This window comes from Solanum dulcamara, chromosome 11 (assembly GCF_947179165.1).
Source record: "Solanum dulcamara chromosome 11, daSolDulc1.2, whole genome shotgun sequence".
NCBI classification, from domain to species: domain Eukaryota; kingdom Viridiplantae; phylum Streptophyta; class Magnoliopsida; order Solanales; family Solanaceae; genus Solanum; species Solanum dulcamara.
This window is the reverse complement of record NC_077247.1, coordinates 57022683-57036843: the sequence shown is the minus strand read 5'-3', so window position 1 is coordinate 57036843 and position 14161 is coordinate 57022683. Positions and strand designations below refer to the sequence as shown.

The 14161-nt window shown below is 36.0% G+C and overlaps 2 protein-coding genes across 3 annotated transcripts; one reads left to right on the top strand and one right to left on the bottom strand.

Annotated features, from left to right (window-relative positions):
- The first annotated feature begins 234 nt into the window (after positions 1-234).
- LOC129874250 (transcription factor MYB44-like) lies at positions 235-1765 on the top strand. Its single transcript, XM_055949511.1, has one exon. It carries the CDS (start codon positions 326-328, stop codon positions 1403-1405), a length of 1080 nt encoding a protein of 359 aa, XP_055805486.1. The 5' UTR covers positions 235-325; the 3' UTR covers positions 1406-1765.
- Positions 1766-2060: 295 nt separating this feature from the next.
- LOC129874249 (probable cadmium/zinc-transporting ATPase HMA1, chloroplastic) lies at positions 2061-13798 on the bottom strand. 2 transcript variants are annotated; one of them, XM_055949509.1, is made up of 14 exons: positions 13724-13793; positions 12166-12883; positions 11508-11658; positions 11249-11433; positions 9820-9966; positions 8255-8450; positions 7767-7879; positions 7168-7406; positions 6884-6989; positions 6455-6622; positions 3710-3926; positions 2936-3120; positions 2774-2860; positions 2061-2475 (listed from the first exon to the last, which is right to left on the bottom strand). In XM_055949509.1, the coding sequence occupies exons 2-14, from the start codon at positions 12649-12651 to the stop codon at positions 2299-2301; spliced, it is 2457 nt and encodes an 818-aa protein (XP_055805484.1). In that variant the 5' UTR covers positions 12652-12883; positions 13724-13793; the 3' UTR covers positions 2061-2298. The 2 variants fall into 2 exon arrangements, with proteins under 2 accessions (XP_055805484.1, XP_055805485.1); XM_055949510.1 differs by lacking the exons at positions 2061-2475; positions 2774-2860; positions 2936-3120 and adding an exon at positions 3130-3241 and having other exon boundaries at positions 13724-13798.
- Positions 13799-14161: the final 363 nt, after the last annotated feature.

Genomic DNA, 14161 nt, shown 5'->3' with positions numbered 1-14161 from the left:
ATAGAAAAAAAGGAGGAACAGTCTCCCTAAAACTGAAAACAGCAGCCTACACCACTCCATCTGTTATTGTGTAAATCAGTGTATCTTTTTTTATGACGCGTGTCCTGTTTACAGCTGTATTCCATCTCTTTTAATCAACCGCTTTCCCTATCTTTTCCTTTTTTATTTTAAATACCAATCGGTGCCCATAACGCTTACAACTCCTCCTTATTCACCGGCTTAACCGGTCATCCCTTATATTACCTTTTTCTCCTCTCTTCCATATATAAATCTCCTCTTCTTCACGTTTTCTCTTCCTAAATAAAAAGACAGACAGAGAGAAGCAATGGCTAATACTATAAACAGTTCTAAGAGAGATATGGATCGGGTTAAAGGTCCATGGAGCCCCGAAGAAGATGAGCTTTTACAGCAACTTGTTCAGAAACATGGCCCTAGAAATTGGTCTCTTATAAGCAAATCTATTCCGGGGAGATCCGGCAAATCTTGCCGGTTGAGGTGGTGTAATCAGTTATCTCCTCAGGTAGAGCATAGGGCTTTTACTCCTGAAGAAGATGAGACTATTATTCGGGCTCATGCCCGATTCGGTAACAAATGGGCAACCATAGCCCGGCTTCTTAATGGGCGGACTGATAACGCTATTAAGAATCACTGGAACTCTACTTTGAAGAGGAAGTGCTCTTCGCTTAGTGCAGATGAAGGTAACGAACTCGCCGATCAAATATTTGAAAATCAGCAACCGCCCTTGAAGAGATCTGTCAGTGCCGGATCCGCTATGCCGGTTTCCGGTTTTCATTTCAGTCCGGGTAGTCCATCGGGTTCGGATAGTGATTCGAGTCTTCATGTTACGTCTTCATCTCAATCTCATGTGTTTAAGCCTGTTGCTAGAACCGGCGGCGTATTTCCGCCGTCGATTGATATCTCATCTCCGCCGATTGATCCTCCCACCTCTCTCAGCCTTTCGCTTCCTGGTGTTGACTCAGCCGAGTTCTCTAATCGTTCGGCCGATTCGACTCAGTCGAAAAATCCTTTTCAGTTGTTGCATCAAGCGATGCAGATTCCTCCAACGCCGCCACTTCAGGCCACGGCGGTGCCATTCGAACGAGTTTCTGCAATCCAACAGTCTCATCAGAACCCTGCAGGAGGAGCAGAACAACAAGACAAGGTTTTTGTGCCGTTTAGCCAGGAGTTGTTAGGGGTGATGCAGGAGATGATAAAGACAGAGGTGAGGAACTACATGATGGGAATTGAACAAAAGCATCAGCATTATCAACAACATCAGCAGTTTCAGCAACAAAGCCATAAACAACCAAGTGGTTTAGGGCTTGGATTGTGTATGCAACAAGCTGCTTCTGATGGATTCAGGGATAGAGCTGCTAATCGCATGGGACTAAGCAAATTCGATTAGGGATATATACGAGGAGAAAGAAACCGCCTTTGTTTCCTTCTATCTTTGTTTTTAGGGCACATGTTGGCTTTAAGCTTCAACTGTTGAATCGTCGTCAAAAGAAGAAATAGGTTTTGGTGGAGTGTTGTACAGGGCCAGGGAGAGTATAAACCCATGTTCCAATGATGGCAGAAATGCAAAGGCTGGAACAAATAAGAAAAAAAATATCAAAAAGAATTTTAAAAAAATACGTTTTGTTAATTTATATTCAGGCAGATTTAGAAACCAAGAAAAACTAGTTAAAAGTAAATATGTTTTGAGAACACTTCTACCGCCAAGGGAAGGAATGATTTGAATGAAGCACAGTTATTAACTTTATTATTTTTCACGAGTTATGTACCTTTTTCATATTCAAATTTTTGAGTATCATGAACCTGAAAGTGCAAACGAGAATTGAAGGAGGAATATAAACCAAAGGTTTGAGTACACACACTATTTAACCAATAAAAACCTAAGATTTTGTTCACAATTAAGTTGAACATATTTGACATTAATTTCATTTTGTTTTTAGTTTCGTGTAATCTGTGAATACATGAAAAAGCCGTCCAGTTCAACTGCTTAATCATAACTGAATTTGAACGTTTGACCAAGTTATTCGAATAGATAAGACCAGAAATCCGTTTTAAGGAGAGATTCATAGAAGTGACGAGGAACATCCGTATGATTGATGGTTGTTCCCTAACGTCCTACATTAAAATTAGATGCTTTGCCAGTTACTTTGACCGACCACCTTTTTACAGTAAAATTTCATCACACCCTAATATCATGGAAAGTTCAGAAACATGTGACAAAAGAATATACATATGACTCAACATGCATGGTGCTTTGTGAGCAGCTAACGAGCAAGTCAATGATCAAAAATGAGCTGCCTGAATGGTGCTAGGTAGTGTGCCATGTCTCAAAAACATAATTAGAGACCGCAATCTGTCAATGATTTGTGAAATATCATCTCTCCATGACCATGTTGGAGGGTTTAGCGCACGAACGGAATTGAGACAAACAACAAGTGTGCCACCTTCATGCAAGAGCACCTGCAATGTTGACATACCAAATCAGATGAATTTACTATGGTAGCGTTCCAAGCTTAGGGAGAAAAACAGTTGTCATTTTCCATAGCTGCAAGATCACGGAAGATTGTAATTCCTAACTATTCTTTGTCCAAGAACAACAAGACTTGGACCATTAGAAATAAGAAAATTTCACATAGGGAAAAACTTGTGTTGCACCTAATAACTGCTTATAGACGAACAGCAAACTGGACAGATATACTGATTGATTGATATGAGATGGATAGATTTAAGGTGAGAAATATCTGGAATAGAGTCATACCGTCAACCAGAGTGGGAGGAACCCCATAACTGAAGTAAGAGACGCTAAAATAATGCTACCCAAAGCAAGTGCCACATTTTGCTTGATCTGTAAGAATAGGGGCCGAGTATCAGATACAAGTAGAAAGACACATGTTGATTACAGAGAAGGAGAAGGAACTACCAAGGATGTTGTCTGGCGAGATTTCGCAACACAAAATGGGACACAAGAAATATTGTCTTGTAACAACAGTACATCAGCAACAGCTATGGCAGCGGCACTAGCTCGCTCAGCCAGCACAATACCAACAGTAGCTGCAGCAAGTGCTGGGGCATCATTGATGCCGTCACCTACCATAATAAGGCCTCCTGCTCAAAAGTATTGGTTAGCTAGCATGGGAGCGACACATGTAACTGTGAAAAGTTTTTGTTGATTAGCATCTACTCAAGTTTTCATCCAATACATCCACATTTCTGGCGCTCTGGGACCCTAAAGTTGAGAAAAATGAGAATTATGACTAAGATTATCCTATTTGTGATTTCTCCTTGCTGCCATGAACAGAAGAATAGCTTGGAAAGTATGTAACTTTCATTTTGTCCAGTTTCACCCGTGATGTTTTAAAAGTATATGTAAGCTGTACGGCTTAAAAAGAGGCAAGCAATACATCAATGCATAGAACCACCAGCTATACAGATATTTCCTGGTTCATAGAACATTTTATCAACTTTGAAGAAGCAGTCAGCCACAGCTGCCCAATCTATGTATAAATTAATCGGATAAGTTTTTGATAAGTTGTCACTTGGCATGAGTACTAAAATGGGAGTTAAATATGAACATGAACTAGTTAAGTGAAAAAAGTGCGATTCACAAATAACTTTTTTGTTTAAAATTTGGAGATTTACATGGGCCTGAAAAACATGAAACGAGGACCTCTCATTGACAGCTTTTGTGACTCACCTGTATCCCTTGAGATGCTTGTAACATGATAAAGTTTATCCTCCGGCTTTAGGCTGCAGTTCACTTCTTTGATGCCCACTGCTTTAGCAACTCTCCTTGCACTTGCCTCATGGTCACCAGTTAACATTAAGACACGAAGTTTAGCTTGATTCTGCAATGTCTGTACGACGTCTAAAACTCCAGGTCGAGGTTTATCCTCAAAGTGAAACAGAGTTACCTGGTACTAAGACAAAATCAGCAAAATGGTCTGCCCACTAGGCATTGAGAGAGAAGCTTGAGGGAAATTTCTAACAAGTATTAAATATTTCTACATAATTTAACCAAAAAAATAAAAATATTTCTACATAAGAACTCTTAAAATCCAATAAGCTGACATTTGATTTGATTGCAAAGTGGTCTCAATACCCAATTATAAGGGAAATGTTGCTTCACTATTTATATGCCTTGATATGTTAATGCTTATGAGTTAACACGTTAGCTTGTGGCTCTAACACAGAGCTTTTTATATATTTTCCACTTTTTTGATTCAGCTGCTCTCTTCCACTTTATGATTTTTCTCATACTGATTTCCGATTTTGTATAAGAAATCTAGGAAATACACCAAGTTAAATAAAGAGAAGCATCGAGTAGGAAACGGGTATGAGAAAAGGGCTAATGGGAGACAAGCTGACATGGGAGATGTGTTCTCAAAGGTGGATCCAAGATTTGAAGTTCTAAATTAGTAAATTGTACATATCCAAGACAAATACAAAGTTTGGACCAAAGTTACTGGTTCGCCCGAACCCGTAATAAACACATTGGCTCCGCCTCTGTGAGTTATCCACTCAGCGGAGGCCAGTCTTTGGGGGCTTAGCCTGTGCTTCATGGAGTCAATCTCTCTTTTGGCTCCACTAGGCTATAGGGGATATTGCAGGAATTGTTTTACTGCTTCACATTTACTTCATCATTTGAAATGCACAATCACATTTACTCCAAAAAGAGCACAAAAATGGAAAGCAGGATAGAGAATACTTTATATAGCATGCATGATTAATACAAGCAAGAAAATCCTTCACTCTTACGAGAAGTGTATTTAATAGTTTTTCCAATTCAAATTTATGTGCATTATTGAGTTGTAGTTGTTCAGTTTTTATATTCTGAGAGTTTTTCATTTCAAGGTTAATTTAATTACTAGTTGCTGTAAATTTCAGGGTGTATTTGAGAGAAATTTGTGGTCAACTATCTCTTGATTCTTAAGGAGAAAACATAGCATTAAAGACAGTTGATTTGAGGCCTATTGAAATTTGACAAGTTATCTGGTCGCAAAGTAATTCTTGACCAAATCTTTCAAGAGCAAAAAAGAACCTGTTGCTATAACCTATAGTTAAAGTACATATGCATTTCTACATTTCTTTTTGGCGCAATATGGCTTCATTTAACGACATAGAAGCCATTGTTGATTTTGTATTAGCACATTACACAACTAGTAAGGTAATGGTTCTTATTGTACATTCTAATCAACATTCACTTGATGTTGGTAATCAATACACATACCTTTTATCTGATAAAAAAATGTAATTCTTGATCAGATTGACCTTATGCAAATCACACTTTTAATTTTGATCATACTTTCCCCATATGTTTACAAAATGAATCACCAAAATATAATCATAAATTTAGATAGCATTGCTTTTGATGAATCCTCACTTCAGATAGAATTCTTCATGCAGTTTCCAATTATTAAGTTCAGTTTCTAAGGTTATATAGAAATGATTGATTTCAACTCAAAAATTTGAAAATTATAATGTCAAAAGGTTGATGGGGTGATGTTCTTGAGGTCTACAGTTTTAAAAGATTTTAAAACTATGATGAGATGTGAGGACTGAAGCATTTTGCTGTTCAAAGGACCCGAGAAGAAGAAAAGTTCTTTCTTGATTGTCCACTTTGAGCATTAGCTGGCTTTGGATGAGGTTCAGGCTCAGGGTCGGTATAACAAACCAAGTGCTAATGCTTCCCAGAAAATAGGAAGCCCAGAATCATGCTTTTGGGGTCGGATAGAAGGATCAAGGATACAGTCTAGAGATTTTGTGATTTTGGGTATAGGGGAGAGACTGAGTGGGTTGAACATATTCCTGCCTTCGATTAACTTCCAAAAATCTTGGATCTGGATTATAGAAAAATTAACCCATGTTAGGTGACATGAAAAAAGTTATCTGTTGAAATTTGGCATTAATTGACATTTTTTCTCCTTTGTATATCTCTCAACCACTTCTCTACCCCGACCCTCAAGCTGTTGTTTTGCTTAATACTGCTTTATTTGTTGCTATAATTTTTTGATCAATTTATGCCGTAGTTTATGTTGAAATATTGTTTCATGGATTCTTTTTAATCCTTTGTATAAATTATTTGGTTAAACATGTTATGACTTACTTTCTAGATTTGTTTAGCCCAAAGACGGCTTTCCACAAAATTTTAGTCTAAACGTTTGTTCCATCTATATAAATGGGATAAACTAGTCTAGAATTCATCACTATAAGCTACAGAATCACAACCCACCAAATACATGTGTCACCCAAACTGTCCTTTGAAATCAACATGCTAAGGATCATTTTGATACTCACAAATGAATGGTAATATCAAATCATCTTGTAAAGTTATGAAGTACAAGTAGTTTATTGCATCCAATTGAAAGAAACTGAAAAAATGAAAACCCTCAAAAGCAAATGTAGATTTCTCAATTCTTAATACTCATTAGTAACAACTGACCTTTTGATTATTAACAGAGAGAGCAGCACGGACAAAATCAACTCCATGAGATGATGTGCTTACTGCCTCCTTAACTCTTCTTGATTCATCTTCAGAGTGGCAAAGAGAGGTGATGTATTCAACAGAACCAAGAAAAGCTTTCCATGGTTTACCACCTCCTAGTCTTGGCTACAAGCCAGATACAGTAAACAATTAAGTTTTTTTTAAAATTGAATTGAGAAATAGCAAATTTAATTTAAGAAAAAAAAGCAGGGCACAGATGAAAAGAAAGAGTGACCCTCTCAAAAAAAATTGCACACAACAGAAATCAATAGGCCCATGTGGTGTTCATCTATGTTGATTGTTTAAAGTTCCGAACAATTAATAAAACGAAAAAATATTGAATGGAGAAAATTAGAACTAATAGTGAGCAGATACGAAAAAGAATACCTCAAAGCTTGATAATGTTGCAACTATGCCTCTACCAGGTAAATTCTCAAAACTTTCAACTGAAACTGAAGGAAGGTCTTTGCCAGTGCTATGATCTACAACAGCTCTGCATGAATGAAGAAGCAAAGAGGACTAAGTATTAAGAGGTCTCAGGGATTTCTAAGCTAGACACTAAAAGTTGACAGTATTTAATATATATAGAGGCATATCGAATAAATAAACAGATAAATGAGATCACGAATAAATAAGTAAACTGATATATAGAGGCTTATCATTCATAACACCTTCCAATTGGGTGAGTTGTACCCCTCTCCATTGCAGCTGCCACAGCAAGTGCTTCTTTCTCACAACTGGGGTTACAACAAGAAGCAAATCCTTTTCCAACACTCCTAGCATGTCCATGTATCGGTTCAATTGCTTTGCACATGAACTCCCCAGTTGTCAGAGTACCAGTTTTGTCAAATGCAATACTATGGCATGAAGCCAAGGCATCAAGCACCTGTCCACCTTTAAGCAATATACCCTATAAAGAAAATTCACCACATCACAACCTGAGAACAGAAATGGCTGAGCCTGAAACAACATATGATTCACTCTGCTCAGACCCTGGCAATAACATTTATAATAATGAAAACATGATGAGAATTATACAAATTACCAGAATGGCAGAATTAGAACAATATTTAGAAACAGTTCTGCTCAGAACTGACAGTAACATATTTATAATAGTAATAGGATGAGTAAAGTTCAAAAAAAGGGGAAGATTATGATGAGGTATTATACACGTTTGCCATAATTAGGAAAATATTGAAAAGAAGACTGGTGAAAAGGATTTAACACCACAAGGTTAATAAGTCGACTGTCTTCCAATTTGAAAAGCTACCCTTTTTGCACAAGCACTGATGGCAGTTGCGTAAGCCAATGGCGCCACAGCTAATGCACAAGGTGATGCAGCTACCATGAGGCCCAATGCTCGGTAAATTGATCCTCTGCAAGCTGAAAAAACAGAAAGAAAAGAAAACACCAGGTAACCAATCGGTACAGAGATAATATGATGAAATGGATACATCCATATAGAAACATCCTGCTTTTCACTTGCATTACAAATGATAAAAAAAGAAGTTCTACTTGATAGTGGGTAAACAGTTAGGCAGAATTGCAGATGTATCAGATATCCATGCCCAAGCCCAAGTGTGCACACAAAGTTCAGTAACAGTTGTTTAACCCATTTAACACCTAAAAGCATATGTATTAAAATCCCTACTTCTTCATTGGAGGGTCTGTGTAGTAATGCAAACAAGACTGATGCAGATAGCAACAACTAAACACAAATAAAGAAGTATATGCTCAAAATAAGACTCCTAAAAGTACCTGAAGTACTGAAGAAAGGCCACTTGAAAAGGAAAGGACCAAGAAAAGCAACTGCTAGAGATAATAACACAACTGCTTTACTGTACTGCTCGCCAAATTTATCAAGCCATCTTTGGAGTCTTGGTTTACTTAGCTGAGCCTCTTCTGTCAGCTGCACAATTCTGCTGAGCATGGACTCTTTCCATGTCTTCTTTGCCTATAGAAAAACTAAGGGTCACAAAAGACTTACAGAGACCAATTAAACTGGGTGGTTTTTAAATAACAATGCTTGAGTTCAAAATCCCTTGATTAACTGTTTAACATTGTTTATTGAAATAGGACCTTAACTTTGAGGTACCAATTTCATGGTGCAACTTTGAAGTCGTTTCTTGGATAAATTCAGACATTTTGGACTGAAAGGTTTTTAAATAACAATGCTTGAGTTCAAAACCCCTTGATTAGCTGTTTAACATTGTTTATTGAAATAGGACCTTAACTTTGAGGTACCAATTTCATGGTGCAACTTTGAAGTCGCTTCTTGGATAAATTCAGACATTTTGGACTGAAAAAATCTTATGGTTCTAAATAATAGTTGCTGGTTGATCTAGGGACTCTAGAATGACATCCCTTTGGATTTCCAACTCTGGAAGTTCTAGAATCTATTTTATCAAGGAAGTCACTTAATGGGTTGTTAGTTTAAAAGTCACTTATCCATTAAGCTTTATATCATAATGCATCATAATTCCTTATTGTAGCAATTTCTCCTACTCCATCCATCACATGTACTCAAGCTTCTCTCAGGACAGATGGGAAGAGATGGATGTCTGGAATCCAAGTTCATCAAGCACATGTCATCACCTTCATTATGGAATCTCTCTTGAGGGAAGATAGCAAACAACATTCTTAAACTGAATACTCCACAACTAAAATTATCCCTAAATATTGCAAAATAAGTTATTAGCAGTAGAACCCCGGTACCCTACCTCTCTTACATTATCTTGCAATGATTGTTCCAAAACTAACCACACACATAATCAAACAGTGTCCAGGGCCTGTATTTTAGTAATGCATAAGCTATTGCAGATGTTAAACTGCTATTGTGACTGACGAGCTACCAAACATTTTCAATCAAAATGAGCATAAGCAGCTCAGAAATTAACTAACAAGCAAACCAGTTTCTATATCACAGGCACTAGATAGAGGACTCTTCTTCTTCTTCTTCTCTCTCTTCTTTTTTTTTTGGATAAATCATTCTGACAGAGTGATACTTGACACATGATTATGCAAAGATCATGGAGCAGAATGTAAATGTCAAATAAGGAGTTGATACTAAAAGGTTAGTCCACAATAGAGTCAAGGAATAAACACAACGAAAATTTTTAATCTAAACAATTGAATTTTCTGAAAATTTTTTAGGGAAATTCTAAGATAGACAAATCCCTCTCTTCCCCGAAAGAAAAGGAAAAAGTAAGAAATATTTATCTTCTTTTTAATTCCATATTCTTTACAACCTGACAATTTTCTTAACTTGCTTCAACTTAAATCAATTCAATGCAATCCAAATACGAGAACATTGAAGAGCGTACCTTCACGATCAACATACCGTCCAGGTTGCGCGCACCTCCTGGAATATTGTCCCCCTCTTTCTTATCTAAAGGTTTGACTTCTCCCGTCAAATGTTCAATAGTAATTGTTGATCTACCTCGGGAAACTTCACAGTCCACTGGTACTGACTGATCAAAGCAACAGGAAGAGTTAGACAAGTATAGAAGCTAACCATAATATAAGGGTTGGAGCACAAAATGTAGTAACGTACAAGTAAGAATACAGAATTATGGGAACCAAATACAAATTGTAGAAACAAAATTTGATCATGGAAAAAAACATAATTAACTTTTTTCATGATCAAAATCGAAAGACTGCTTCAAACATTAGAATATATATATATATATATATATATATATATATATATATATATATAATCTAGAAGTATAAATATTTTAACAGGCAAAAAATTGTTTAGGGAGTGATCTTTCCCTGCTAAGAGTCAGTATGAGAAAAACAAAGTAACTAATGGTCTCCTCCAAGTTTGATATTACAATAACCTAGATGTTGCAATCTCTGAGTTCAACAGGTGTTAGTCCTAATATTCTTATAATTCCAGCTGCCAAATCATTCTTGTATATTGATGTTAACTTTAAGAATTAAGTCATTACCTTTCAAAGTTTAATTATTGGTATGTCTTGTATAGATGATTGGGTGACTATTGTTGAGAACCATGTGTTACCGTACACTCTCTATGTTTTGGTATGCTGCTCATAATTACATTATCACAAAAAATCATAGGTATGTCTTGTATTGCAAACTGTAAAAGTCGTCAGATCACATACATATAGAGAACTTGAAACCCTACGTAAGACACTTAACTCGCTGCTATTTATTCTGTCACTTTGTCAGCCGAAGTAGAAGGAGCAAGCTATAGAAACAACCTATGATCTAAGTTTCCGTAAGAATAAATGCACAGATGTGAACATAAAATCTAGGGTGTGTTTGGTATGAAGGAAAATGTTCTCTTGGGAAACAAGTTTCTTAATTATTTTCTAGTGTTTGTTAAGTAAGCAAAAAAATTATTATCCCAAGAACATTTATATATAATCTAGCAAAAGACTATGGAGGTGAGTGGGGTGGGGGTTCAGGGTGGCGGGGGGTGGGATGGTCAACGGGTGGGGTTGGGAACGCTTGTTGCTTGGTGTGTGGAAAGGAGACAATGAACTTTGAGTGTCACTTATGGACTTGCTTTCCCTACTTTTTGGAAGTCATTTTCCTCATTTTTAAGGAATTTGTTTTCCTAGAGAAAACATTTTAATCAACCAAACATGGAAAAATTAATAGAAAATGTTTTTCTCCATACCAAACACACCCTAATGCAAAATATCACATTTAACCCAAAAGAAAGAGAGATAAAAAAGAAGAGTTTTTAACACAACTAAACTGAAAAGAAGTGAGGATACAGACCTCACCAGCTTTAACCAATATAAATGAGCCAACTTCCAGGTCACTCACAGGAACTTCACTGTATGACAAGTCAGAGAAACTAGGGAAAGTTTGATTGTCTACTTGCAGCACAAGAGCAAATTCAGGATGGTTTTCTTTTAATTCCTTTACATCACCCTTGGAGCGACTAGTGAAATACTCTTCAGCTGCACAGACAAATATATATTAGATAAAAAAAGTTCCAAGTCCTCCAGAGGACATTCCCAAACTTTTTACTTACCTATATGAGCCAAATTGAACATTGCAAGAAGCAAGCCACCTTCCAATACATTCCCCATAAAAACTGATGCAAAAGCTGCGAGAGCCATCAGTACATGAATATTGATTTTACCACCAGTAATGTCCACTAATGCATCAAGTGACGCTGAGACCTGACAATAAAGTGACATTTTAATTATGGCACTTGCCAAAGGAATTATAATATTTCATCTTAAGAGAATACATAGAAATTGTAATTTCTTTATGCATGGATTTACAAAATTTGATATCCACAACATCATACAACACCATTGAAGAGAGATCCTGTAACCTGAGGACTTAAAAGATCTAACATTCATTGTTCTCAAATGTAGGGTACTTGACACCTTGTAATCAGTACTAATTCTGTAATTCAATCTATTGTCTAAAATTTGTCACTAACAGATTAGACTTATCATAACTCTCCTACTTAATTAATCCCATTATAATGTCAGGAAAACCACTGATTTGATTGTCTCGATAATCATTAGAAATTCGAGTATCTTCATAGTCAAAATAGTATCCCCAAGTTTGTATTATAAGCTAGAAGTGTATAATAAATTATTCAATCAATTAAACAAGCCAATTGTACAGTCTGACTGGAACCATATGTGAAGAGTGAAAGAGAAAAGATATAATACCCCAACGAGAGGAAAGGCAATGAGAGAGAAAACACGCTGGAGAGGCAGTACAGCAGGCTTGGGAAGAAAGTAAGGACAAACAGCAGCAGCAATAAACAAAGCCGCTGAGCAACAGCAAAGCTCTAAATTCTCTCTCAAGAAATTCGCCAACTGGGTCCATCTGATAGCATTTGCGAACTTGAGAAATACCTCCTGAAATTTCGTGAGCTTCCCATCACCTTCATCATGATCATGGTGGTGGTGGTGATGATGATTGTGATGATCATGACTATGGTCATGGTGATGATGATGGTGACTATGAGAGGAGCAGCTGCAAACAGAACAGTGGATGCGTCCACGGAATTGAACGGAGCTCCGAATTGAAATTGAAGATTTGGGTTTCAATGAAGAGAGCAGGAGATTCCGGTTGACTTTGAGTCTCCTTCTGGATTTGTAGATTGAACAATTGGTCCCTGTGAAGGAAGTTGAAAGACGCAGAGCTTCCATTTTTGCCGAATATTTTCACTGAAAAGGCATTTATTTATTTTTTGGTTGCCTTTTCTCTCTCTCAATAATAATAATGGGCAAATTGCAATTGTGGAGTGTGGCTATTGTTGTATCATCTACACAACACTATGTGCTCACTTGGGCAACGGTCTAGTCATGGATCTACTTGTCAAAGTTTTGTGCTTTCAAGGACCCATTTTCGTTAGCTCAGCACGTTTTTGTCCGGAGAAAACTACACAAATTCAAAAATATTTATTCGAGTTGAATTTACGATCTAAATTATTTGTCCGTCTGTCTTTTTATTCTATTTATCGAACCACTGCTTCTTCATTTTTGAGTATACATATACTTAGATGGTATCTATATATATACTCTGATATTATCTATATAATCTGATTGTATCTATATATTTTGGTGGTATTAAGCAGTAATTGAATAATTTTTTCACTGAAACACTGTCTGTTATATATATATATATATACACTCTAATAGTATATAGAAATAACTGAGTAGTGTTCTTTACTTCTCTTTGATACCATCAAGGTATATATATACTCTAATAGTATCAAGCAATAAACATGAATTAACAGTTAAAAACAAGGAAATATGAAAATAAGAGAATAACTGCTTGTAAATAGTTTCACTTTTTAGAATACAAATGTTCTTTTCCCTATTATTCTACAAAAAAAAATTGTGCATATATTTCCTAAAATAATTACTAGCATTCTCATTTTACATCCGCCAAAGAGATCTCTAATGAATTTGAATAATGTAGTTTTTTGATACAATAATAAAAAGTGATAAGTTTAGATGATTAAAAAAAAAGAGAGATCTCTAATGCATTGACCGAGGATGCACGTTTAACAGCCTATAAGAATATATACACTTTTTCTTCGATGGGTAAGCATAATAATAACCAGTAATAATTAAGAAACTATTCAGAGTGTGGTTTTCAAATTTGAAATTCTTGGTTTTGCAGTCACTGCTATCTCAGTGAGCTTTTTTAAAAACTTTATATTTGTCTCTGCATAAATCCACAACAAAGCATTTTAAAAATAAAAATCCAAATTACCTTTCAGTCTTTACGACTCCGAGAAGGTTATACTTATATACCTCCTCCACGGCTACAGCTACCTAGAGGATTTGATGTGAAGAAAAGGGGAAAGAAATGGAAGTAAAAAGTACCAAGTATTTTAAATAGGAGACATAATGTAACAGAAAAATAAGTGGGTCCAAATGCAACAAATTAATTAGGACCACCAACCAAATTCTCGGGTATTTGTGAAATGCGCCGAAATAAACATAAAAATGTGAAATTTTCAAAAAATAATACTATTTGAAAAAGGTTAAAAATTGATATTTGAAAATTTAAATTGCATTTGAACATGAATACAAGTTAAAAAAATATTGAATTTTGTGAGTAATTTAGAGTGAAAAATATGAAAACAGGTACTTAAGAGTTTTTCGAATTCCAGAAAAATTATAACAATGCTATCCAGACATGATTCTG

Excerpts from the sequence above, each read along its gene's own strand:
- LOC129874250 (XM_055949511.1), top strand. The coding sequence starts at position 326 with ATGGCTAATACTATAAACAGTTCTAAGAGAGATATGGATCGGGTTAAA.
- LOC129874249 (XM_055949509.1), bottom strand. The coding sequence starts at position 12,651 with ATGGAAGCTCTGCGTCTTTCAACTTCCTTCACAGGGACCAATTGTTCA. Across the intron at positions 11,434-11,507 it reads GTTCAATTTGGCTCATATAG|CTGAAGAGTATTTCACTAGT; the intron begins GTAAGTAAAAAG and ends TTGTCTGTGCAG. Across the intron at positions 2,476-2,773 it reads TCCTCCCACTCTGGTTGACG|GTGCTCTTGCATGAAGGTGG; the intron begins GTATGACTCTAT and ends TCAACATTGCAG.